The sequence below is a fragment of the Balearica regulorum genome, chromosome 3, assembly GCF_011004875.1.
Source record: "Balearica regulorum gibbericeps isolate bBalReg1 chromosome 3, bBalReg1.pri, whole genome shotgun sequence".
Taxonomy (NCBI): domain Eukaryota; kingdom Metazoa; phylum Chordata; class Aves; order Gruiformes; family Gruidae; genus Balearica; species Balearica regulorum.
Genome location: NC_046186.1, coordinates 3,924,929 through 3,952,829, shown reverse-complemented (window position 1 = coordinate 3,952,829; position 27,901 = coordinate 3,924,929). Strand labels below are relative to the sequence as shown.

The 27,901-nt window shown below is 49.3% G+C and overlaps 1 protein-coding gene across 1 annotated transcript; it reads left to right on the top strand.

The window, feature by feature from the left end:
* The first annotated feature begins 5,319 nt into the window (after positions 1–5,319).
* Positions 5,320–27,901, top strand: FAM167A (family with sequence similarity 167 member A). Its single transcript, XM_075750381.1, has 3 exons — positions 5,320–6,233; positions 14,779–15,320; positions 25,123–27,901. Exons 2-3 carry the CDS (start codon positions 14,805–14,807, stop codon positions 25,384–25,386), a joined length of 780 nt encoding a protein of 259 aa, XP_075606496.1. The 5' UTR covers positions 5,320–6,233; positions 14,779–14,804; the 3' UTR covers positions 25,387–27,901.

Here is a 27,901-nt window from a genome sequence, read left to right as displayed (position 1 = left end):
TACGGTGCTGTAATCTCACTCACTTTCCATTTGAGGTTCTGTTTCTACTTAAAATCTCATCTAAAGAGAATGGTCGTGTTCCTCCTCAGAGCTGGCTGCCTGTCGGCAACAAGTACAAGACAGCTGATACCATTTCGGGCATGGGGGAAAGACAAGTACAGGAGACAGCTGACTGCACATCCTGATATCTCTTTATCACTTGTATGTAAGCTCTTGGTAAGGTCTGCCTTCCATCTTTTTTTTGTGTAATTAGGTGCTTGCTGTATTGCAAAAATCTTTGGCTGGGCTGAGCACCCAGTGCCCACCTGGAGCTGTTGTGTGCAGGGATCAGCTCAGACCTCACTACAACGGGGTCATTCGGTGTCTGCTATCCTCAAGGGTCTTTGGGAACAGCTTTGTTTCCAACCATGCAATACTGTGAAGCTCCATCATTCTCATTTCCACCCTCATCAGCAGGGTTTCAGACCCACCAACCCACCTGAAGGTCAGGAAGCTGATGTGTGTCACCTGCTGATCCTGCTGGATTTTGGATAAAGCCTGTGCCATGTTGAGACAAGCAGAAAGGCAAGCCAGCCAAAGGTTCATCAAACAGGACAACAGGGATCCTGCCTGAGGCTGGCTGAGCGATGGGCTGTTTATCTTTTGTGAGATGAGGGATGACAACTTTATGTAAGAGAAGGCTGAATCTTGAGTCTTGGTCCTGCAGTTCCAGGTAGCATCATTGACTGAGATAACAGCCTCCTGCTGATGGCTGTCTGGGGGATGGAGACAACCTCCAAAGTATGGATCTCTCTGGAACAGGGGTCACATCTGACTTTATGGTTCATTTTCTAGGCTGAAAAAAACAGCAAAGCAGAAGAATCTAGCAAGCAACAACATTTCACTTGTTGTTTTCGTTTTAATGCTCCCAAAAGGGGCTGGTTTGATGCAGGAAAATGAAAAATCAAACTGCTGGGCTGAAAAAAAGTCAAACCCAATTATTCATCTTCCATTTTTTGCCCTGAGCTGAAGCTATTGTCCAGATTCAGTTTTTCAAGCCACTGGCCGTTGAGGTGAAACTGTTTTCTGACAGTCAGTTACAATTCCAGGAAATTTCACCCAGCTCTTGCCATGAAACTGACTCTGGCACCAAGGGGGGTGACAGGGACAGGGATGCTGCAGCTCGTCTCTGCATCACTCATTCATCCCAACTTAAAACAAGTATCTGAGATGGGCTTTCCTCACCTTTCCCTTCCTTGGCTCAGAAAGCCAAGGAAAGAAGTTGAGGGTAATCACAGAAATTTTAACTGGAGTTCAAGGAGATGGTGTCCACCCAAGAACCCTCCACTCTTGTGTTCTTCAGTAGAGATGCCTTACTGGGTAGCCAGGTAAGACTGGAAGGGGAATTTTTGGTTCACTAGCAGTTCTGGAAAATAATTTACAACAAATATTTTGAGTGAAAATGGAACTCAAGTCCTTTTCCCAGCAATGTAGAGAGATGGAAAAAAAATGCATACCAGTCCTGAGATTTTACATGCTTTTTGCTTCGATGGGTTGCTGCAATGAATTGGATTAGCAGGTTTATCAAAGGAAAGCAATTACAAATGAGACACTTAAAATCTTTGGAAAAGGTTTTGATTTTCTTTAGAAGTCATTTCTAGTTCCTCAGGGATTGGGAACTTTTTTGGAGTTGGAGGGAGGAATAATTTGCTAACTCAATATGCACACTTGCAAAGTTAGATCTGGAGTCACCAAATTGATTTCCTTTTACCTATGAAAAAACAGGTGGGCTGAAAATTCCCACCATGATTTCCATAGGACTTCAAGCACAATTGTCCTTTGCTTTTGTCTTTGATGTTGACTCACCTGGGAGAAACCCATGGAGAAAATATCGCTGATACCCCAAGGCAACACACAATGCAAAAAAAGTCACCATGTTCCATGACGGTGAAACTTATGAAATCTGATTTCCTGTCGATAGTTTGGTGTTTAACACCCTGGTGGTGCTCACTGTGAAGCTTTTACTCTAGTGGACTTAGTGTCCTCACTCCTACGCTCAGCCACCTCTTTGCAGCTTTGAAACATCTTCTCCTTTACCAAACTCAGCTAGAATTCACCAGAAAGTTTGCAAGTTATTTAGTGGGATGGGTTGATGAATGGTCCAACAATACAATTGGTTTGGAAATTCATAGGAAAACAAAATACCAACCTCTGAGAATATTGAGAAAGAAACTTAATGGCTCACAGGGATGGTATTTGAATGAGGAGGGTCAAGGTTAAGAACTGTTCCAAATAGTGATGAAATACTTACAGCCCCTTGCCTTGTTCTTGGAGCACTTCACACGCCACTGTCTTTCCCCTATATCCCTACATCGCTACTCTGTCTCCATCCACATGCAGGGTATATGGTCCAAAAAACAGCTTCCCTCTCGCTTGCACCTGTTTTACACTAAAACAGCCCCAACACTCTCTGACATGTTATTCCAGACTCCCAGGAGCCCAACTCCTCCCTGCGCAACGTCCCATTAATTGGCAATTAATCTGCATCACACTCCAGGCTGGGGCTGAAGGCATGGGTGGACAACTCTTTCCATGGGAAAGGCAATTCCTCAGTCCCAGCATGCACATCATTTCGGCAGGGTGAGGGGTGGATACTCAGCATCATCCAGAAGCAGAGCAGGGCCAAACACATGGGTGCAAGGGTCTTGTCCTTGCAGTGGGCTATTTCCCCTGTGTTGCTCAGAAACCTTGTGCCAGCCCAGCTGGGAAAAGACATCTCTTAAACAAGCTGACCTACACCAAACAACAGAGAAATACTGCAAAAGACCAGTCCCAGGTCCTTCAGTGATCCATGGAGATAAGCAGCCAGATGGCCACAACCCTCTGCACATCATCTGTGCTTGCCTCCGTTCCCTTGGGGTGACCAGGGACAGCATTAGCTGGAGACCTGCTGCCCTCTGTAGGTGCTTCTGCCACACTTCCAGGTTGACTGTTCCCAGGTGACACTCCAACCATACCAGAGGACCTTCCTGGTACAAGTCCCTGTGCAGGGAGTGGAGGCTGCACCTGGATAGGAGAGGATGGTGATGGCTGAGTGCAGCACAGCCTCTTCTCCCCATCCCAGCCTGGGCAGGCTGAGGCCCAGGGACTTTGCTTTGAGGGAAAGGCATTTACTTGGTGACCAACTGAGAAGCAACCATTGATGCTCCTCCAAGATGCTCCCAGCACATGGTCCCACAGAAAGACCACACTGCCCTACTGGGAGGTCCAGCTCCTCCATGCTCTGTTGGCAGGATGCCTACAAGGAGGAATTCCTCAAAGCCGGGAGCCAGGGCAGGAAGCAGATGGTTCAAATCCAAGCTGCATTGAACTGCTTCTGTTACGGAAGAAAAATGGCCATTTCTGCCCATTTCTGGTGACACAGAGGCAGCTCGGAAGGTCCAGATGAGATTTAGTAAGCTATAGGGCACATCTGTCTCATGGCATTTGTGGTGCTCAGACTGGCACAGGAGATTTGGGTTTCCCAAGAAAGTCTGGAGGGAATTACCACTACAGCACGCAATTCCCAGCTTGGGCTTTACAAAACCATATCCCAGCAAGGACCCAGGCTTGGATCCAAGTGTTCCCAAGGATTCAGGGGTCTGCTGGAAAAGGTGCTGTGCCCCGGGATGCTCTGGGATGTAGCTCGGGGAACTGGCATCTTCTGCATCTCTGAGTGCAACAGAAAGGCTGCGCTATATCTCAGTAAAAGAAAAAAACAAACCCAACCTGAACCATAAGTACGGGCAGTGTTAATGTTGCACAGGTTTATTTTGACTCATCACACCTAATTTCAGGTGACCAATGCAGGTGTTTGGGGTTAAAGCCTCACCATCAGAAGGGTTTTTGTAGAAGGAAAAAAGCACAGATCCCTACCACAGGTTTTGGGGATTTTTGGGGGCATGAAGACAACTTAAATGAGATAAATCCATGCCAAAAAAACATTCAAAACCCATGAAGAGACTTCAGAGGGACCTGGCTTCAGGCTTTCACTGGTGTCTTATGGCAGCTCATTTGAAATCCATTACATTACTGAATTAAAAATAAACATTTACAGAAGAGGGAGCGGGTGACAGTGTGTGGGCTGTTACTGCCATGAGATAGATGTCCAGCCTCAGTAGCGACACCTCTGCTAGTAAACTAACCCATGCTAGACCTGGTCTTTGGCCCTGAGGCCAACTGACCCTGTCTGGCAACATCCATGCAATGAAACGTTCTCGGCTATCAAATCGGGGTGGCTGAATCCAACTTGGCTGTCGGGAAGGGGCCCTGGTCTTTGCTCATTCTTGAGCCATGTCCTGGGATTGCTCGTCCCACATCAAACCCAGACCAGGGAGTGTCTTTCACCAGCCCCCTGTGCCTGTGCCCATTCCCTCACACCACTTGGTTCATCGGCACAGACCTAGTTTTTGTTTTGATGAGATGTTGCGGGAAATGTTGAACCATTTGTTTGCTGCTAAGAGCTTAAACGCAGCTGTAGATATGTCAGATGGTTTTAGCATGAAGGCAACAGCTCTTCCATCTCCCTGGTTCCTCTCCATCATCACCAGCCCCAGGAAGGGCGGGTGCAAGCTGCAGCACAGCGAGAGCTGATCACCAGACTGAGTTTGCATATGCATATCTGAAATCTGACAAAAAAAGGTGCTGGCAAAGCAAAAAAAAAAAAAAAAAAAAAATTAAAATTGCATTTGCATAAAAAATGCTGTTGAGTCTGCATTGCTGTATCTTGCAGGGTGCCCACTGCCCCTGTGCCGGGTGCTGTACAGACACAGCCTCTAAATTACTGGGGGGGTCTGAGGCACCCCCAGTCTGGCTGGCATTTGAAGGGAGGTGGGAAATCCCAGCCCTGTGATGCGTTTTGTAAGGCCCTTGTTGGGATGCCAGACTCAGGAAAGGGCTGTAAATATCTCCCTGATGCCCGTGGGGGAGAGGAGGGATGGTTTAGGCAGGAGAAAGGAAGGGTAAAAAAAAAAAAAAAAAAAAAGATAAAAGGAGGCTGTGAGGGGGTTTCTCTCACAAAAGCTGAATGTGGGAAGAAGCCTGGATGGTTAGGTGTCGATGGCCAACACTTAACCCTTTGCACCACCAGGTTTGCAAACATGGCCAGTGGTCCTGAGACACCAGACGTGCCATAGCTGCATGAGGGATGGATGTGTGGGATGCTTTTGAGAGCTGTCCCCAGGCTTTGAGGGGTTAAAATTTCAGCTTCTTGTGAAGGAAAGAAATCCCCTCCGTCCCCTGCCTTTGCTTCTGGTCCTGAATCAGCCAGCAGCTGGGGCACGTGCCTCTACCACTCCCTCTTTGGAGGCAGTTAAAATGGTTTCCAGCCCCACTGGGGGAGACATGGGAGCAACAGGCACTTTCCCAGTACAAAAGACAGGCAAAGGCTGTTTTCTGAGCTGGTTTCTGTCTGGGGATGAATGGTGCCAGCAAGGGGGTACTAGCCACGATGCCCTGAGATACCCACCCCAGGGCTTCCCGGACACGCTGATGAAGCCTTGCAAAACTCCCCTCCACAAACGCACTGACCCCTGGGCAAGCCGTGGCATCTGGAAAACGTTATCCCAGAGCTCTCCCGAGTGCCAGAGGACCCCAGGCTCCTTGGAGAAGGGCTCATAGCTCTCCGCAGCATGCAACGAGAACAGCCGCGGGGACACCAGCCTGGTTCATGTCGGGAAGAGCCGCAGGCTCCTTTGGGAGTACACCAGCTCTCCAGGCACCTTCTGCAAGCCTTTTGGGTCCCTGCCCTTGACAGCACCCCTTCATCCCTGTTACCCACGCCGAGGGCATCGCTACCCCTCCTCCCTCGTTTGGGTGCCGGAGTCGGAGGATGTTTAGGACCCAGGCTGTGCAGCTCCTCCCTTTCAGGTCTCTCCAGGGTTATTGCTTGGTGGGAGGTAGGTTCAGGGCTTGGTGGTATGAATGAAAGAGAGACAGGAAATCTGGACTGAAAAGCTCAAACTGGAATAGCTCGCCTGTCTCCAGGCAACAGGCCTGACGCAACCGCTGGGGAAAAAAAAAAAAAAAAGTCCCTTAAATAAAAAAAAAAAAATCCCCAGCACACACACACAGATTTCTGAAGCGAGACAGAGAGGAGGATGAGACAGTCTCCTGAAGGCACTGGTGACACTCCTCTGCAAATACTGAGTTGGAGACCCGAGGCGGAAGGAGGGAGCCAAGATGTCTGTGCAATCTTCTCTCTGACTCGGTCCCCGGTAAGTTTGTTGCTTGCGTTGGCTTGGCCGTGCTGGGGCTGTGGGAGAGCACAGCCACCCTGGGGACACCCCGCTGCACCCAGGTCGGGAGCTGTCTGAGAGATGCCCGGTGCTAGAGGGGACCCCTCAGCTTTTCTAGCCCCGCAGAAAGGGGTAGCAGCAAGGATCAGGTCCCTGGGGAGCATCGAGGTGGGGACGAAGGGGACCCCATGCACTGTGAAGTTGAGCACTGGGGTCTGGCATGCTGCTTACGAAGTGGTGGGGCTGGGGGCTAGCATTGTCCTCCCCAACCACAGTCTCCCGCCTTGCCAAAATCCCCTGGAGATGGCCGGCACAGTGGATCCCCATTGATTGGGACAGGCTGGAAATCAGAGCAGGGTTTGAGTCCTCCTTTACAATAAGATTTGTGGATTTTGCTCTCAGCTGGGAGCAGTGTGGGGGTACTCACCACCTTCAGGGGGATTTTTCTGCACTGACTGGGGTGTAATGGGGAAGAGTCTGGCCAGGTTTTGGGATGATCACCTGTTGCTCCCTCTGCCCGCTCCCCGAGATTGCCAAGAGCCCTGGAAAGGTTTATCGGCTTGTGCAGTGCAGACATAATGGATAAAGCGTGGTGGCCTCGCAGGGCGTAGCTACCTTTGATTTTTGAAGCAGGCACTGTGTGCTGAGCAGAGCAGGTTTCCACCTGCTCAGGTCTGGCCCTTGCAGCTCATGTTAACACTGAGGGGAAAAATAAAAAAAAAAAATAAAAAAAAAAATCACCCAGAACTTCTTCAGAGCCCTTTAGAAGAGCTTACGGCTAATTGCTAAAATAATACCATCAGCCCACACCCCTCCCAGCACAAGCACTTGTGCAACCCCAGCCCGCACGCCCGGGTGCGATGCACAGCCCTGCACCCACACCTCCCAAATCATACAGCCTGCACCCCTGCACCCTCTCCAGTCTGTGCAGACCGACACCTCTCCCACAACGGGCACCCACGCAGGGCTAAGGAGACCCCTCCCTATTTTTCTGTGATGCTCCCTGTATTATTCGGTACTGCTCTGCCCTTCGGAGCTTTTCTACATCAGGGACCTCAGTGGAGTGGGGGTAAAATGGATGAAAACCAAGTGCCTTGTTTCCAGCAAGGATCTGTGTCCAGCTGATTCCCTTGGCTTTGTCTGCTCATTCCCAGTATCCTATGGACACCCCACTTTTCAGTGGGAACAAGCCTGTTTTGGCTACTGTGGGTTTTCTCTCTGCCAGCCATCATTTCAGCACGTTGGGGCTGTCACTGTTATTTGCATCTCAGGTCTTCTCTGCTTTCGAATGACCATCGCAGTGGTACCTCTTCATGGGGGCATCTGTACGACACAAAAAATAAAGCAGAATGGGAGGGATCCGGCTTCTCCCGGGCTCTGGGCTTGCAATAGCTCCGCAGCCATTAGGTATTTGCAAAATGTAGCAGAGACGCTGCAGAAAAAAATAAATAATCAGCCTCAGAGTAATGTAGCCTTTTTGGGGGGGGGAGGGAGTCGAGGTCTGTTTGCAACCAGCTTGCCTTAAATAATATTAAATAACAAAGTGCTGCTCAGCACTGGGAGAAGGCAGGTCTGAATACAGCTCTTGTACGATCATTGCTCAGGCAACTCCCAGGGCAGGTAATTGGATGGGACAGGGAGCATGTAAAGGGGATTCGGGGATCACCGGGGGCTGACCCTGCTCCCCCGATCACTTTAACTTGGAGCCTGGGGGTCTCAAGTGGCTTGTCTCAGTGTGGGGGAGCTCAGCGCTGGGCAGAATGAAGTCCAGCAAAGACGGAAAGAGAGGTGTGTTTTGTTTTTTTTTTTTTTCCTGAAAATATACCCTTCCATGCTGCATTTAGGGAAAAAATAACTCCCTGTGCCAGTCTCTTGGGAAGAGAGCATTTCTCAGCTTGATCTGGCTCATTCCCAAGGAGTCCCAGCCCTTCACATTACCCTGTTTGCACGGGCACAGAGGTTCCTGCCTGCTCCATCTGCTCTTTCCTTGCTGAAACGTGGCTGTGTTTGGGGTAGCAGCAGGGAAAATAAAATAAGGAACTGGCTCTGCCAAACCACAGGTCCTTTGGGGGCATTTCTTGGGACAGGTTAGGCATGCCACCTCCAGGATTACATCCCAGGACCTGCTAGGACCCTGGGGCAAGGCACAGAGAAGCAACCCTTGCCCATAATCTGTGGCTCCCTTTGCATCTCAAGAGACCTTACCAGAGATGACTGGGGTGGATGGGGTGTCTTCACCAAGAGGTGTTTTTGGCTGATGGGCTGAAAGGATTGACCCCCCCCCCCCCTCCAGTTTCCCAGTTTGCAAATGCTTCCCACTCGCTGGAAGACTGGTTTGTGGGAATGCCAAACATCTGGCAATGCCCATCTTCGTGTAGGATTTCCACCCGACCACTGGAAATCTGCTGATTGATGAGAACTGAGCTGGTCTGAAAATGGAGCTGCCAGGTCCATCTAAAGCAGGCAGCAACCTCCATTCTGCTTCCTTGCAAGGAGCCTGCTCGATTTTGTGCAGGGGAGGCAGGAGGGATAAGAGGTAGCCAGACAGGAAGGGGTAGATGTATTTATTGAAGCAGGTTCTGACTCTGCTAGTGATGCTGGAGATCAGCATAGGAGAAATACCTTAGGGCAGGGAGTACAAACTGGTCCCCTGTTATCTCTGCATTTCTGCTCTGCTCCTCTTGTCAGGCTGGTGGATCGGCTGCAGTCACCCACTGCCCTCCCCTCCTCCCTTCATTGTACTGTTTGCGGGTCCATCTGGGGGTCATTTGGGCAGAAGGATGTGCCAGGGTGAACCCTCACCCTCCTCTAGGTCATACGTGAATGGAAAGCCCCACTTCTTCCCTCTTGCCCCTGTGTATCTGTGAATTCCACATCTACATCTGAAGGGCTAAAGCAGCAGGAGGGGCTGCTTCCCCACTGCTGACCTTAGCATCTGAGTTGTCTGGGAGGTCTTCTGGGGGTTTGTTCAAGGCAGTAAACGGGCGGGAATATCCAGGTGCACTCAGGATCCCATTAAGCCAGGTGCTGTGCCCATATCTCAGCCCACTGCATGGGGGCATGGTGCATCTCTGTGACCTCCTCTCCAAATCCCTGCAAGGGCATTACATTCTGGATCAGCCTGGTGACAAAAACTTGGCTCCTGCCTGGGCTTTTGTCGTGTATTAGGCTGAAAGTCAGGTCTCTGTGTGTGTGAAGGGGCACAGCCAATGTGGGCAGCCCTGCAAAGAGACCTGAAGGAAGGGTCACCAAACGTAGACCTGCATTCCTGCTTATGATGCCCAGCTTGGTCACTTTGGTGTCTTTGTCCCCGGGAAGAAGGGCCAAGGTCACAGCCCACATGAGTGTGGCCAGGAGGTGTCCATGGGCACTATGTCCAGTGGGCACTAACCGAGGGCTGGGGACTCTGCCATGACCCCTCCAGCCTTACATGGACAGACCCCCTTCCATCCTGTCCCAACCACGCTGAGCAGGCAGAGAGCATCTGACCCTAACACGGCGATTTCAGCGGCAGCCTCTGCCCTGGAGAGAGTCCTGGATTCAGGATTGGGCTCATCTTCAGGCTGCTGGCATCGTCTCCTTTTGAGGGGAGGGAGGCTGAAGGTCACTTTGGGACAGGTGAGAAAGGCATTTGGGAACCAGATCAGTTTTCTGTAGGAGCAGATTTCAGGTGCTACAGAAAGGGATCGGGTGGCCAAACACTGGATAATATAACCCAGGGAGACTGGCTCTCCTTTGAGCCTGTGGGACAGCCAGGAGAGCGATTTGCTCTCCATCTCTGTTGAACCCTTGTGCAGAGCAGCATGCTACAACCATGCTGCTTGGGGTGTCTGTGGCAGGGGACCCCAGGGAGAGGAAGAGCCTGAGCTCACCAAAGCCCACACAGCACAGCAGCTCCTCTCCTGAGTGAGGTCATTTTGGCATGGGGAAAGGAGTTATTCATGTGTAGCCTCCCTGAAAGGGAACCACCGGTTCAAAGGAGCCGCAGTGTTGACCCAGATGGGTCTGTCCTCCCTTCGTCCACTGCCCGGGGTCTCGGCATCTCCACTGCCCGGAGGATGCTCTGGAGCCTCCATCCACCACCGTGCAGCAGCTGGAGTCCTCCCTTACTCCATTGCTATGGCAACCCCCTTGCACAGGCATCTTCTCCTCGCTGCCCCGCTGTCAACCTGCTGCAGACCTCCCGGGGACGGGGGGTGTCACCCACCCCCACACCATCCCCGTCTTTTCGCTATGCTGTGACAGAAAGCAAACACAGCTCTCCCTGCACGGAGTATGCACACCGGGCACTGTCACCCCACCTCTCGCTCCACCTCGGTATTTTTTCAGCCCGCTGTTTCAGGTTCAGGGTTGTCCTCACCCACGGGGACCTGCAGAGCTCTATGATGGTGTCAGCAGGTGCAATTGACTCTAGGGTTTTCTTCTGAAGGACCAAGGGGTGTCTATACGGCACATAGGGTGACACCTATAGAAACCCTTGGAGCAAATGCCTGCAAATGGTCAGGGGAACCACATTCCAAACTCCTTGGCTCACAGAGATTACCCCTGCACCAATTATAGTCAGAGCATAGGGTCCCGGATGAGATGGAGAGACCTGAAGATACCAGAGCTGAATCTCAATCAGAGTTGCATGAACTGCCTACTCAGTGAGAGGGAAACTGAGGCATAAAAGGGGCTGAAATGCTTTTTGAAGGTCATTAACAAGCTGAACCATTATCTCTGCCCTGTTTAACCCATGTCAGAAATGTCATCCATGGGCCATGCAGGCACGCCGTCATCTCACAAAGAGACTTCCCTCAGCCTGGGCTCTGTCTCATACTGAGGCTCTTTTTTCTTCTCAGAGATTAGATGATCAGAATAATATAGAATCTTATTGCTGCTCCTCTGCAATAAAAAATGGTATTACAGCTGCAGTCCACCAGGAATAGTGAAGGGAGAAGAATAATTTGTTCCCCACACCTCTGTCCTAGCTGATAGTTTTATTTATTCTGCTTTTTCCCTCTCATTTCCATCCTGAGTGTTTCTCCCTTTGTTTTTTTTTCTTTCTTCTCCTTGACCTCTTGCTCCCTAGCACATGACCTTCCAAAGTACCGTGTATCCTTATTTATAGCCCTTAATTTAACAGGCTGTATTTGTGCTGCCCTGGTCCAGCACATACCAAGCAATGCTGTTTCATGAATGCCTCATGTTCAAAGCTGACCAGGGCAGAGAGCTGACGGGGAAGGTACAGACGTATGAAACTTCTCAGGCACGTAAAACTCCCGCAGGGTAAAAGGCTGTGCCTAGCATCATTTTGTGCAATCTCCCTTTTGACTGTGAACAGCATCTGAATTTATTGTTATCCATCATCAGCGATGATAAAGCAAAGCTTTTCTCACACCCCTGTGCACGTTCCTCTGCCTCTTAGTAGTTGCCCCATCGCACCTGGTTTGTCAGGGGATGTTCACGTGGCTCTCCTGCTCCCTGGCTCTAATGCATGGGCAGGGATGTCCGAGGGTGTGTGATGGGGACAGTTCTTCTGCATCTGCTTCAGGGCTGGAGGAATGGCTGCAGTGGGACATTGTGGTGGCAGATTCTGCCGCTGGACCTGGTTTCATAGAGCAAAGGACACCCCATGAGCTTCACAAGGTGTGTCTGGTGTGGGAGAGGGAAGGATTTGCATGGCTGACCTGCAACCATGCGAAAGCCAAGCCTCAGGGCATGCCAGCTCCGTGAGTCTTGGCGTGGTAGGACTTCACACCCAATCCAGTCCTGTTATTTCTCCATCCGTGTCCTGTGCTTCTGCTAATCCCTTTGCATTATGGCTTGCAGAGTAGGTCAGTTAAGCTGACTTCTCTGATGGAATCCTAACCCAAGAAAGAAATTAAAGGGTTTTTTTAATTGTCTCAATGATATGATGTGTCATGTGCCTTCAGGATTGACAGGGTTTATGTAAGGGAAGGGGGAAACCCCTGAGCAAAGGGTCTTAGTGAGGTGGGAGCAGACCCTCATCCCATTTTGGTGTTGAACTCCTGTTACTACTAATTAGGCATGGCACCAGCCCCCTGAGACTGGCAAGTGTGTTAATGAAGACAAATCAAGGGTTAATCACTTAAACTGCCCTGCGCAGAGCAGCCTAGGGGGAAATTGAGCCTGGGGCAGGCAGACCGGGAGACGTCTGTTGTCTTGAGCCAGAGGCCAGGCTTATTCCTGGGAATTAAGTAGGTCTCAGGCAGCAAACAGGTTTGTATTACAGCCTCACACACAGACATTTTTCACACGCTTACCACTTTCAGATCTCTTTTTCTACAGCAGATCTTTGACCCAAGTCCAAGATATTGATAGGAAATTATAGGCGTCTCCTTTCTGTCGTTTTTGAGTTTGGACAGGCTGGGAAACAGACGTACCTATTTAGGGGGTGTCCCTACAGAATGAATGAGAGGTTTCGCGTTGCACCTGGGAGGAGGTGAAGGATGGGTTGGATCCGTGCCGTTTTCGGGGCAGAAAAATCAAATCCCTCCACAGCTGCCAGGAGATGGTGATGGGGAAGGAGAGATGGCAGCAAGGTCCTGGCAAAGGGGATGCTCCAGACTGCTGCTGTGCTTTCAGAGTCTAATGCTGTTAAAGCTAACTGAGCTGTACCCAGGACTCAAAATAGACTCTTCCACCCTGAGGATTTTATACATGCTGAAGACACAAGACAAAGGAGATTGTTGGGGCTCTGCTTTGTAGCTGTGGCATTAAGAAAAGTCAGCCTTACAATAAAAATATTATCTCTGTTAGGGGTTACCAAACCCAGTAGCCCAGTGTGGAGCTGCAGCAGACTTTATTGGGCTGCTGGTTTTGGCCACCCCTAGCAATCTCCATCTCAATGGACAGAAAAAAACCTCAAAGATGAGGTCTTTAAAGTCGTTAGGTGTTTCTCCGTTACTGATTTCTGGAGGCAAGTGAAATTCATCGACAGGCCCTCAGCTCTGCAGAGCATCCGTGCAAGACCTGGTGCAGGACCTGACTCTCCAACAGGGCAGTCCTCTGCCTTCCCCTCCATACAACCTATTTTTTAACAGAAAAAGGAAAATTGTTGCTGGTCCAGACGTGAGAGCTGTTGGCTTCAACCAGATATAGTATCTGTGCTTGCTCCCGCTCACCGTAAAACTCTCATTAACATAAATAAGAGCAGGAATAAGACCACAACATGATTAATTCTCCACCCCCAGACTGTCTGTGTGTATACTATCAACTCCTCGTTCAGCTCATGTGCCTGCACACAATTGTGGGATAAATCTTGCTTTCTGTTGGTGTTTATTTTAAATTGAATCTTCTTACTGAAAAGGTTCGAGCGGCATAATTATGGTCTGGATTTCAGAGTTACACATGTCTTTGTGGGCACAAATAGCAAGGAAAAGAATGGCTGAGTAACTCATATCGCTGCGGTTTAGTGCATCCAGCTAGAAAGCTGAATACGTCCCGGCTGGTCTTTCTTGGCATGTTACCAGGCAAGCAAAAAAGTATTTTGTTTTGTGTTCGACGTGTAGACGAGAGCTCTGGATCTATTCCTAGCTCAGCCATAGATGAGCTTACAACCTTGAGAAAGTCACTTATCTGATCCTACCATGAAATGAATGCAGAAGCTGCCTGAGCTTAACCCTTGCGGAGTTGTTAAGAGTCCTCTGTCCCACCAGGTCCCACGGAGGCAGGTTTGGTAGGCCACCTTTGGCTGTGGGCACGGCTTCTCCAAGCCCACAGCTCATGGCAGGAGGAACTAGGAGTTTTTCCAGGACTCTGTGCTAGTCCTCCACCTGGGTGTTTTCAAGGGGAGCATTGGGACCCTTCCCAGTGGGCAGACTAGATGTGTCCAGTGATGGAAACCACAGGCCAAGTCTGTCTGAGCACAGGCATCTGAACCCAAGCCGTGCCAGCACCCCAGTTACTCCCACACTTGGCTGGGGACCATGCTCCTGCCCTGAGACTGCTGGACAGGAGAGAGCTGAATCTTATGGCTGTAGATTGGCATCTTTAGCAAACTTAGACCTAAACACAAATCTGTAAAACTAGGGGGGCGGGGAAGTCACTTTGCCCAGCTCTCCTTTTGGCTCAAACTCTTGGGAGAAGTTTGGGTTGACTTACTTCACCTGGTCCTGTTTTGCCCAAGTGGAAAGATGTAGATTTGCCAGCCAGGAAATCAGCAATACAGTGTGCATAGACACTCCAACCCCCAGCAACTCCAGAGGACGTCGGGTTGTGTGATAAAGTTCCAGAGGAGTCTGCGAATGTGTCCTGGGCTCCTTGGCAACCCATTCATGGCCCCATCAGTTAAGACTGGAGATGCAGGTAACCAGAGCTTCCCTAAAAGCCAGAGCCTGTCTGTTCCTGCCCCAAAAGCAGTCAGATAGCTGAGATGAGGTAACGCTCCCCAGGAGCACCTTGGCACTGTGCCTCTCCCGGAGCCCTCGCTCTGCTCCCTCCACTGCAGCAGGAGCCGTCTCTCCCTTCTCGCTCACTTTTCCTTCTCAAACTGGAAATCAACCATCTGCTTTTCTTCCAGGTGTTCATCCAGGGCCAGCGTGGTGCATGAGCAGGAGCCACCACCACCACAGCTGTCCTCCAAGGGGCTGTGTTTGGCACACCGCAGGAACTGGTCCAGTGCTGAGGGTCTCCCACCTCCATCCCAGGTCCTTTGCAGCACACCCATATGCCATTGGACTCCGAAAGAGGATGTCTCTACCCAAAATCCAAATAGAAGAGGCACTGGACAGCACAGAAGCTGGCTCTGGAGGTGCTGCTCCTCCTGATGACCACCTGAGGAGCCTCAAGGCACTGACAGAGAAGCTGAGACTGGAGACCAGGCGCCCGTCCTACCTGGAGTGGAAGGCGAAGCTGGAGGAGCAGGCATGGAAGAGCCCCCAGTCAGCGGGAGAGGAGGAGGCAGTTGAGGACAAAAAAGCCACAGGGGAGACTGTCCCCTTGAGGAAAGTGCAGCTGCATCTCAATGGGAACCCTGCCCAGGACAAGGTGACTCTTACCTCAGGGAGAATAGGTGGCTTTGAGAGCATCGATGAAGCTTTGACGTGGCTCAGGAAGGAACTGGTAAGTGATTACCTGTCCCTGTTAGATAGCACGCTTTTTCAAGAGGGGAAAAAAACAAAAAAAAGACTGAGGAAACAAGTGACTCCTTGTTCCTACCTGCCTTTAACCCCAGATGAAAAGACAACAATCAATCCTTGCATTTTCTGTGGCTGGCAGGAGCAAGAGCAGCCCAGGGAAGGGAAAAGGTGAATGCCAGAGCATCCATAACCTCAGAGAAGGAGCTAGGCCCTTCTCAGCATCGCTGCTGGCATCCAGCAGGCTGGGGAAATAAGGTAGTTTCTGCTGGCTAGGACTTTTTAGCAGTTTGCCCCCTCCCCTGCTTCTCTAATTATATCTCAACACTAGATGAATACAGCAGGTATGAATACACCATGAATATGTGGACACTGCTGGTGCAATAGCTCATCTCTGATGGGGATCGGGAGGGGATGCTTCCTCAGGGCTGCAGGAAGGAAGCATGACCAGATCCATCCCCTGGACCTACTCTTGCAGCTTGTGGCTATTGGCAGTTTAGGAACTCCCCCAGCAGAAGACTGTATGCTGACCACTGCATTTAGCAGTCATTAGCAGATCTAACCTCCAAGTGTTTGTCTGATTTCCCCTTTTTTTTTCTTTTTTTTTTTTTTAAACTCATAACTCTCTATGAGGTCTTGTGGTAACCTGCTTCCCCCAAGTCATTTCTGCACGGTGAGAGCAAGTGCTTCCTTTTGTTTCAAACTGTTGTGGGATCCCCTTGTTCTGACCATGAAATATCTAATGAATAATATTCCATGCCATATGCATGACATCGGAACCTTATCTCAGACCCATCCTCATCCAGCTCTTACAGGTTCATCGTCTGTTGGCTCCTGCTTCATTAGAAGCTGGTCCACATTTCTGTCATCCTCCCATCCCAATCTCGGGACCTATCTTGCACATATGTTTATTTCTGGTAGTTATGAACTGGTAGTTTGACAGAGAGGAAGACAAGACAAAAATGCTACACCTATGCTAGGAAAATACACAGAGCCAGGGCGTGGACGTTGGAAGCTCATCTTTTATATGCTATGTTGCTATCATGGTCTTTGGCCCAAAGTTGCCCTGGGCCAACTAGTGCTGACCCAAGCAGCTCCCGACCCCGCTCAGGAGTCAGCACAGCCTGGGAATAATTCCCAGGAGGAAGCGTGGATGCAGCATATCTTTTCTGGAGGCCACAGGATGGACACGACCAGATCAGAGCAGCTATTTTCAGGGCTGGAGAATGGGCCCCAGTGTTCTTCCCAAGAATAGGAGCAAGCAGACACAAGACCACACTTCTCAGTGATCCTTCCCTTCTCATTGCAATGAAAAATCTTTGTTATTTGGCCCACATGACTGGAAACAACGCGTGTCACATGGCTTTGTTTCTGTTGCCTAATTGGACATTTGCCTGTGAGTCCCACCAGCATTTGCAACTGTATTGACAGAAGAAATATTTGCAATACGGTCCCAGGGAACTGCGACATCACTTGTGGTTCAGATGCACTTGTGAAAATGTTCATGTGCAAATGCTTTGCTTTTGATAAGCACTAGAAGTCTTTGAGGAAAACTTCTCAAGCACAACGACAAATAACAGCTTTTTAAAATTCTCTGTGACTTTTCCTCCAGAGAATTTTTATTTGTCAACTTTTGGTTGCTCTTGCTGTATTTCATAGAATCATAGAATTTTTAAGGTTGGGAAAGAGCTCTAGGATCATCAAGTCTTGCCCAGCTAGATTGATTTCTAGAGACGTTATTTATGGAAACACTTCTGGATGTCACAGTTTTGGTGGTTGAGGTGTTTCTCAGGACCATGGCTTCCACAAGGCAAGTGAGGGCTTTCAAGAGCCGAGGACTATTTTGATGAGTTTTGAGCCGATCTCCTAAAATCACTTAGTGGTCCAGAGAATTTCGGTTCCTGATCTGAGACCTGAATCTGAGTCCGTGCTTCCAACTGTGATGGAATCTTAAATTCACAGTGCACTTGATGTAAAACCCAAGTCTCAAGATGCCCAAAGACAGTAAGAAGCAGATTTTCCTTCACAGAGCCCTGAATTTTCAAAGGTTTGGTTTGTTCTGTCAGTTTCTGCCCATGATGGGAAGTATAAATTGTCTCAGAGTCTGATTCTACCCTTTAGACTAGGGTGTGGTGTATAAACCACCATCTGATGAAAACTAAAAGTTTAAATTAAAGAGGAAAAAGGGCAAAGCAAACCCTAATTGTTCCTCACTTTCCATTTTCCTGCCTCTTAATTATACCAGTCTTTTCTGGATCTGGACGTGACTCATGTAATTTAGAACAATTTCCCCAAAAGAGAGAGTATGTATTTGACTGACCACACAGCCAAATAGCTACGTTGGAGGCACTATTGTTGGGTAAGAGCTGCCAGCAAACAGTGAGAATACAGCAAGGCCATCGCATCACAGGATGCTGGAACAAAAAGATGCATTTCACATTACATTTCAAGGATGAAACCCAGATTCTTTTCAAATAAACGAACAAGTTTCCACACATCCCAATACAGCCAGGATTTTTTCCCTTGTTTATCTATCTCCATGTTGTGATAGTAAAGCAATCAGAAAGACTTCATAGCAGGATATGGTTATGTCTAAGTTTCTATGTTTACTTAAGGCAGGAGCCAAAGCCAGAAAGGGCAGCATCTCTCAGCACCCTGCTCGAGGGGGCCAGGCAGGGGGTCAGCACCCTGCACCTTGGGTAAGGTCACACCTAACTGGTCTAGTTTAATGTAGAAGACCATAGACCTCGGAGCACCACACAACCCATCCTTGGCCCAAGCAAGTGTCGGTGTCCCAGGAAGCTTTCTGAAGATCATCCAGAAATGATCCAGTAGTCATAGTTGGGGTGAAATCTGCCTCCACCACGCTGTCCTCTGCTGCAGGGTGAATTCTCCTCCACTCTACATAGTCCTTCATGAGAAGTCATTTAGAGTATGTAGGATTCATCTAGCCAATGAAAGGGCAAAACCTGGTCCATGTAGAGATTTCTACCCAGGAAAGAAGTACACCAGCCCATGTCCTTACTGAATGAAGTGCAACGATGCAGGGCGTGCAGCTCCATCACCCACACTGTGCAACCCCGCTCACAGCTACCAGCACGTTTGGGCTGGGTTATTTCAATAGCATGGCCCCAGCATAGTTTTGGCTTGTATCAGTTAGTACCCTGCCAAACAGTTAGAGCTTCAGGAGTTTGCACATGCTGGGGACTATTCCCAACAGGCAACTTGTACGGGACCACCCAATTTTGGAATTAACTCCATCCAAGCCAAAACCAGTAGAGGCAGCAAAGTGAATTTAGTAGTATGCATATACCCAAACTTCTGCTTGTCCATGGTGCTACAGAACAGGTCGTGACACAGGTTAGTTGCCTGGTGAATTGATAGTCCAGGAGTGCCCATCTTTAAAATTAAAGTTAATTTTTAAATCTGAAGCATTACTCCCAGTCAACACAAAAGCGGCCATCCAACACTGCAAGGAATCTGCTTCCATGTCTCCAGAGTCTGATCTGGTTCAGGTTCAGCCAGGTCCAGGCTCCTCCTGTTCAGAAGTGAAGGACAACCCCAAGGTCTCATCGTGCATCTGCTATTCTTGGTCCTTCACCCCACATGACCTGTCCCAGGACCTGATTCTGCACATCAAGTCCTGGCCCTGGTTTATAGGACTGACATATGTCCACTGAGCTCCAGCCAGCCACGTCAGCTGGGACCTGCTGAGAATCTGGCCCAGAGAAGCTGATTTATTCAGACATGCAAACTCCTGCACTTATTTTTCCTTTGAGAGGCTCTGTGTAGGTGTACGAGCAAATTGCATTGCTCAGCATGTGCTGAACTGCTCCGGGGCTAGACCACTTCCCTCCTCAGCTCCTCCTGCCTCTTCTTTGTCCTCGTGTTTGCCTTTGCATTGTCAAGTGTAGCTGCTCTTCATCAATGCTGAAAGTGAAGCCATCATCAGCCAGGGTACGGTGACAGACCCAAGGATCAGAGTGGTCAGACTGTACTTTCTTCTTTGTTTTTTTGGAATTTGTCAGGTTTTACAAGTTCTAAAATTAAGCCCTCAAAATCATTTTCCTCCTAAATGTGGTTAAAGAACAAAACTCTGCTATGAACTGGGACATCTTAGGACAGTTCTGACTTTGTCCCAGTATGAAAATACATTTTCTGTCTCAAATTCACTAATGTTTGGCACTGAAATCTGAGGTGTGAGAGCCAGAATGTAGGAAAGACTCTTGAAAAGGGACACAAATGTCTGATGCTCTCTCCTGGGAAATCATAAACCACCTACGTCCTGTTGGTCAGACAATTACTATAAAATATTATCTCCATTTGGGATACTGATATTGGCTGAACAAGTACTTAAGTGAATTTAAACAATGCAGCACCAAAAAAAGTGTTGACATGAGCCTTGTTGCAGATTGCTCTGGGGTTGTTTGGAGGTGGAGAGGAGAAGGAGTCTAGAGCAAGGATATTGTGATGGAGATGATTGGCCTGTGTTGGGAGTCCTCTGCTATGTAGCAGGCCCAGGAAGGATTTGTCCATATTTGTATTTAAAGCAGTGAAAGGAAATCAGCACAGGCACCAGAGTGGGGTCATCTCTACTGTTAAATTGCTAGAACTGGGGCACAGTTTAGGAGTTATCACAGAACAGGAGCATCCCCAAGGGGCAGCTTGGGTGCAGCCATCCTGTTGTGGAAAGGGAGGGTGTTTCATGGAGTGGTTGTGGATTTATGTGCGTAGCAGAAATGTAACTGCAGAAGCATCTGAGAATTGATGTGGTCTTCTCCTGAGTAAGTCAACTGAGATGTTCTTCTGTTCGTCTCACTCATGCTAAGCAGCCAGGCTTTTCCTCTGGCACTGGGGTTTGTCCTAGGTACACCATTCCCAAACCTGAATGCATTTTAGCACCTCTTAATTTAACAAAAATGAGATGTAACTACCTCCCTCAGGAAAGGTAATATGAAGATTAATTCTGAGGGAGTCAACACAGACTACACTCAACACTGTAGAAGGGTGAGATCTGGGACACACATCAGGCTTTGCATGTGTCAGCTAGCAAGTATCCTGGACTTTGGTCATGTGTGACTCCCAAGCACTGCAGAAGGAGATGAGACACCTGATTTGGGGCTTTGCACCACAAGGGCATGAGCATCTAAAATTATCCATGGCAGGGTGGCATCTGAGCACTTTTGAAGATGAAGCCTCAGACCAAAACACAGACTTCACTGACTTCTCCGAAGCATTCGGCAAGGGTCTAATAACTGGCCTGTGCTTCTCCATGCTTGAATCCAAGTGTCTGCACTCAGGAAAGCACCAGTTTAGATTTAAGTTTCTTTTGAGCTTTTGGAAATAAAAAGGACTAGTCCCATGGGAGCAGCCACTTCTTCATAGACCATCACCCTGAGCTTCATGGACCACAGACTGGGATGCTGTCCACAGGGCACTTCTCTTTTGGGAAGAGGTCCCAAGGAGCTCCGCACCTCCATGCCACGAGGTGCTCTCTGCTGGTACTTCCCACACAAGGAGATGGACCGCGGGCAATAGGAACATTATTGGTCTTCCCCTCTGTGACCATATGGTTAAGGCAAACTTGAAGACAAGTCTAGGCTATACCCTGAGCTACTTCTACCTATTTATTTGAGCTAAGCCACCTAGACTGGACAGCAGGCAAAGATACATCCAAAACTTCTCTGTCCCCCATATTAAACATCCCCAGGAGACTATGAGTCTCAATCCAAACAGAAAATCCTTCCTGAGTTCATAAGACTTTGGGTCTCTGTGGTCCAGCTCTGTGATTCAGTCTAGGAGCTGCAGTAGCTCCTCTGCCAGGAAGTTTGGTTCCACTCCCACCCGGGGAAGTTCAAACCAGCAGCCTGTCCATCCCAACAGCGTGATCCAACCATGCAGATGAAAGGCAGCTCTTTGCCTGATGGAGCTGGATGTGCAGAAAGAGGTGGGAGAAAGGCAAAAAGCAGTTTGTGAGAGCAAGACATACCTGAGGCTGTTCTTGCATTTGGTGTGTGAGACTCGAGGGAAGCAAAATGCATGGCTTCTGCTGGGTGCTCCCCACGGGTTTCTCTAGGACACTGCACAGTGTGTGGGATCATGCTGTCATCCGACACAGATGAACTGGTGCATCCAGTTACTTTGTAGTGACTGGCCTTCTGGGTGAACTGTGTAAATCAAAAAACAATGGTTTCCTGCTATGTGGCCCCTGTAATCCCGTTATCTTTCCAGGACGCTTTGTGGAGCTCTGCTGACCCAATAGTGCTCCTTTTAAAAAGAGATCATTCTTCATTTATAGCAATGGTTTGGTCCTCAGCATGGGACGGAGTGAATGTTTCTCGTACTCATGAGAAAAGGAAAGGGCAGGAGAATGAGGATTTCTGGGTTCTGACCCAAATTTTGTGAATATTCTGGGAGGTTTTGAGCAAAGCAGGGTTTAACAGGACAAGTCCATGAAGGGAGGACAGGGTGATTACATCTCAAGCCAAGCCCCACTGATGAGTGGGAAGAGTGAGAAAGGCTATGCCCTGCAGAGCAGCCCACCCTCCCCACCTACAGTGGGCCTTTCGTGCTCTGCCCCCTGCCCAGTTGTCACCCTGTGGACCTACCTCCATGGGACCTGTCATCATGCAAGGAGATCCCAAGCCCTCAGGAAGCCAAGGCAAGCTGTGACAGCCCTCATCCCCTGTGCAATCTCCTCGTTGTGCAAGTCATCCTTTAGTCTACCATTGCTAGACTTTGTTCCTCACCCATCTACCTTTCTTTCCTGGAGGGCAGAAGAAGGCTTTATTCCCCTGGGAAAGCCTTGGCTGGTAGTGCACATTTGACAGGTCACCCCTGCTTCCCCGTTCAGCCCCAGAGCACAGCCAGAAAGGGCTGTGTCCAAGACGGTGCCACAGCCTAGGTGATCAATGTAGATGGGTAGTGGCTTCGCCCCATGCCACATTGCCCCCACCCTGCAGGTGGGCCAGCGGGCCACGTGGCTAGCTTGGCAAACAGCAGGGCCAGTAGGTCCGATGGGGGAAACAAGTGTGACTGGAGATTGAGCACCTGAAGGACTTGCACTGGAGGGCTTTGTCTTGCAGCCCAGGGAAAGCAAGAACCAGTCAAAAAGCAGAAAGCTGGCTTGCAAGGGAAAAATAGCAATCCGAAACTCACATCCCTCTCCACAATGGCCTCATAATTCATTTTTAAACCCTTCTTGGTGGTTTGTTGTTGTTGGGTTTTTAATCCCACATTCCTCAAAGCACTTAATAAAAGCATTTGTTGAAATTTCTTATGTAGCTTGATAAACTGACAAGAAAGAATGACCAAGGGTCATATAACATCCATGTTCAATAACATCCATGATTGCCTTCCTGATAAAATGTCAAGTTGCAGCATTCATTGTGACATAGAGAAAAATATTGACAATTTTTTTTTTTTTTCATTGCAATTCACATGGGAGAAGAAAAACCTGCTGAGTGGCATTACTCTGCTGGGGGCACAGGCTATGAGGTCTGCAAGAAAATACTGGTTTTTTTTGAAGAAGGTAAATGGCCACAACCCTGCCAACAATTCAAGAGAGATTTCACGAGAGAGGGAGAGGGAGAGAGAGAGAGAGAGATTCACTCCGAGATTTGCACAAAGGTGACTTAATCCTCTCCAGGCAACCGAGCGGGAGTCCAATTGCTGGCTGAGAGCACCAGGCAAGGTCCTCCAGGGTTCCTCCATGGTGCAGGAGTGAGAAAAGCCTTGCTTAGTTTGGATTAACTTTCATTATACTCATGTCAGCTCTCTGCTTAGTCTCTGAGCACAGCATTGCAAAGGGCTTCCCGGCAGGTGCAGAATACAGCTGAAGCAGAGCCAGGCTTCCTTCCAAGACCTTCAACCTCCTAAGGTGGCTGCTTCACCTTGTTGTGAGATTGGCAATGCTGCAAGGGACAATCCTGACGCATTTGGAGGCATTGTCTGGAGGAGGAGGGATTATGCCACAAGCTAGAGCAACCCCGAGGTTGACAGCCTTGTTGCAGCAGCCCAGGCATCAGAAAGGTCTCATGCAGAAATACCCGGGCTACCTGCGGAGCCTCCCGAGGGGAATCTTCCCTCTTCCCTTCCCTTCTGCAGTTTCTTGTACGAGCTACAAGACCAGGAATAAATTTACCCCGCACCCCCAGAGCTACATCTGTACTTGTAAACAGTTCATTTTCAGGCCTGGAGGCAAACTGGTATGGTTTGGCTGCGTCCATGCTGTTAAAATCCAGACAAAGTGGCTGTATCCCAAATGCCTACCAAGGATGAATCCCTCTGAGCTAATTCCTGAAGAGTGCCTGTGGGAAATTGCTTAGGCCTGTGAGAGCTGTCCTCAGCTCAAAGGATGCCAGGATATTGCTTGCAATTGAGTGGAAAGACTTTGTTGCAATGCACTATTTAACATATAGCTGTAGTCTCAGTCTGTTTCTGAGCTCGTTCAAACCTCAGGGAGCCAAGAAACCAGTGATGCAAATCAAAGGAGCGAGGTAAAGGATGGGTTTGGGGTGAGGGCAGCTGCACAGTGCAGCTGGGGATGAGATCTCACGCCCTGAGAAGTCGGTGAGGACAGGATTCACCCAGGGAGCCACTGGCATGGGGGAAAAAAAAAAAATCAAACAAAATCTGGAGCCTTGGTGCCAAGGGGCTCCTTCCAGTGCCAGTCCATGTCCTGCGATGGAGGCAACACCAAGGGAAGAGGCAGGACATCTCATTGGGCCAGATGTAGGACTGTTTTCCAGCTCATTTTGCTCCCTCCTTGTCTCCAGCTGTTACAGAAAGATTTAAGCCTCAAAGTTTGCTAAGAGATGTTTGGCTTCTCCCCCACCACCGTCTTTTCTTTGTGGCTTTTGTGGCTTGTTGCTTTTCTGTGAGGAGGGATGTGGGGTGAGACGTGGGGATTGTCTTCTCGGCATCTGCTGTTCTAGCTCTGCCTGCTTCTGTTCCGCAGACAAAGGCTGATTCTTGCACTGAATCTCACCACGGGTTCACCTCTTTCCTTCTCTGCTCCCAATATCCTGTGGCAATAAATTTTCTACTTAATTATAAGTTGGAATTTTTTAAAAAAATAAAGCTCTTTTCTTTCATCACTTCTTAATCTTCCACCTTCTGAATTTAGGTGCCAGGGGAGGAAAAAAAAACATCTGAAACACTTAGCTCATTAGCCTGCGGGATAGTTGTTCTCTCTCCTGTGAGAAACCATGGAGGTCCCATCCCAAGAGCCACTTTAAATCAGCGAGATAAGCCACAGGGGATGTGGAGGGCCACATTCCCGGCTGCCGTGAATCAGCTCTGATTTATGCAGGCTGGAAACCCAGGCTGAGTATTTGGGGATAGGTTCTCTGGGGTTCTTTTAATAGGTCCTTTCCATCTCTAATTGCTACCTCTCACTGTGGCTGCTCCCTTATGAGCAAAATTAAATCAGGCTTAAGGTTGAGATGGAGGCTGTGAAGCCTGGGCTGATGGATACCCAAGCCAATAGCCTTGGCATGGCTGGCTTTAATTCCACTTTCCTGGTGCTCCTGAAAATCTGGACAGGCACAGGCTTCCTGAATGCTAAAAATTCACCATCCTGAGCTGGTATTTGACTGGGATGCATTGGTGGCTTGGAAGACCCTGTCTTCCTCCCAGTTCTTTACAATGGCGTAGCATCTCTAGATGAGTTACATTTCCAATGATTTGGTGCAGCCTCTAGCAGGAAGCAGCATGATGAGCAAATTTGCAAATATTGCCCCTTGCCAATACCCTCTTCCCTCCCCACCCTCCATCTTGTGTTTCAGGCAGAAATGCGCCTGCAGGACCAGCAACTGGCGAGGCAGCTCATGCGCCTTCGCAGCGACATCAACAAGCTGAAGATCGAGCAGACCTGCCACCTGCACCAGCGCATGCTCAACGACGCCACGTACGAGCTGGAGGAGAGGGACGAGCTCTCCGACCTCTTCTGCGACTTCCCCCTCATGAGCTCCTTCAGCCTCTCCACGCCACTCAAGCTCATCGGGGTCACGAAGATGAATATCAACTCCCGCCGGTTCTCGCTGTGCTGAAGGGAGGAAGAAGAGGGAAGGATGGGGGAGAAAGAGAGAGAGGACTGGGCAGTGCCAGGGCTCTCTCTGCCTGACGGCTGGGTGAAAAGAGGCCAAAGAGGGGCAGAGGGAACAGGAGCAAACAGGGAACCCACAGCTGGTCTTGATGGCAGGGCAGAGCAGCAGAGCTGGGCACTGAGATGGCCCAGAGATGCTTGTCGAGAAGACAGGACTTGCACGGAGGAAGCGCGGAGAGCATCTGAACCCAAAATGTGCACTTAGCCTGCTCCTTTGCAAAGTCCCTTCTCCTTCTCTTCTCCCCCACAGTAATTAAGAGGACGCAGCTCCAGTGTGGTTGTTTGTACTCAAAAAATCAAAGGAGGGTGTCAAAGATTAGCCACAAAGCAAAGAAAAATCCCTTTTCCCTTCCCCTTTACCTCCTCCCAGGTTAGAGCCATCTCTTCAGAGTCGGCCTCCTCCCTGGATGTCTCCTTGCGCCCAAGCACAGGGTCCGCAGGGCTATTCCAGGTGAGAAGCTGATTTCCAGTGGAAAGGAGCCCTTCCAGCAGGTGAAGGACTGTGGGTTAAATGGTACGCAGGCCCGAGAAGTGGTGGGATGTGTTTGTTGGCTTGCTCCATTCAGTCCTGTGTACTCTAGCTTAACTTTGCCTGTGGTATAGATTATGGACAGATCACGGACAAATCTATATAGAGACTCCAGCCAGCCAGAAGTCACCTGTGTGCCGTAGAAGTCCTACCCAGAGCAATACATGTTCCTGATCTTCTTGTCAGCAGTAGCCACAAGACACTGTGTGGTTGCCCCCTGCAAGCAGGAAGGCACAGGAGGTAACTTACATCTGAGATATCTCGTATCAGAGAAATCACCCCAGACTGACATTCTCCCAATAGCAGCACCAGCAAATCCTGGATCCTCTGTAGCAACACACATCCATCAGAGAAAGGAACTTCAAGAGGAGAAAAGGGACTTCTGTGTAATGAACACAAATTGTGACTAAAATTAAAGGGAGAAATATTGCTGCAAACACATGGGATTCCCTCCCTGCTTGGCAGCATGTAAGACGGATGCTGTATTTTCTTGCCTTTCAGTGCACGCAGCTGCACACCTGCCTGTATGTGGCACGGAGGGCAGAGACACCCGTGGTGTAGCCCAGCAAGGGCAGGGACACAAGTGGTCTAGCCATGGCAATCTTGGGACACCTGGCACCCAAGACAGTCTGTCTAGAGGGAGCGTGGGTGCCTCTAGGCTCTCCCTCCTGTGTTGACACCTCTCCTGGCCATGTCAGAGAGGTGCAATCTCTCACCCCATCACCCCAGCTCTGCTCTCTGCCACGTGCCCGAACGGAGAGCTCTGTGGCTGGGTGAATGTGACTGTGTCCATGCAGCACCAGCCCAAGCCCTGGGGACGAGTGGGAGATGCGAGCCAGCGCTGAGCTGAAAGCTGTGTGGCCGTGTTGACGTGCCTGTGCCTGACTGTGTCTGTAAGCCGTGTGTGTGCATAAGTTGTTGTGTGTGTGTGTGCGTGTGAGCCCACAGGATGCCTCTATCGGGAGGCTGAGTGGTGGACCCACGTCTTTGTTCCCAAACGTGATGTGAACCAGAAACCGATGAGACTCTGCCATGCCTGGGAAGATGCAATGAGGCTTCGAGACTTGGGGGTTTCCACAGAGAACTTAGGTCGATGCAGAGAAGACAAATAATCCATCTGCCTCCACAGGTCTCTGTGGGAGGAACAAACTGACATCACGAAGGGGTTCACAGCCACACGGGGCTAGGGACTGGCAGGGGACTCTAGAGCTGAGTCCAGTCCTCTATCTCCCATAGTATGTAACCCCTCGGTGATGCCTTCCCCTCCTCTTTAAAGCTCACTGAGTATCATTTCTTTCTGCTAAGGAAGGAGGTATTCTGGGCACTGGAGCTCCGTCTATACTAGTGAGTTAATCAGCGCCATGCCTGGGTGCTGAATCTTGTGCTGCCCAGGCTGTGAAGGTTTAATTGAGTTGAGGCCAGGCTGCCAGTTGGCCTCTGGACAAGACAACGGGCCACAATGCTGTTTAGTTTACTAGTAGAGAAACAGCCTTATTTCCCCATGGACATGTTGAAACAGAAAAAAAAAAAAAAAAAAGAAAATCTCATTAAAATTCTTTGTTTACTTTTTTAATAAAAAAAAATCAATTAATGTCCCACATGTTGATTTTCAGAGGCATTTTCGATCAAAAGATAGCAATGATGACTTTTCAGTGAAAATAATGCCTTGGAAGAGGGGGACTGGTTCTCTCTAGGATCAGCTAGAGTTGACGATAGGGTGGGCCTGCCTTTGGGCTCTTGTCTGGTAACTGAATGCAGGAGGTTAGTACAAGCACAGTCTTAGGAGGTCATGATATGTGGCATTAGAAATATCAGATGTCTGAGTTCCAGACATGTATTTTTTGCATTAAGTGGAACGGGATATGGTTATAACTGCCAGCTGTTCATCGAAATGCACAATTTTTTAATTATAAAATTATGTCCGTATTGA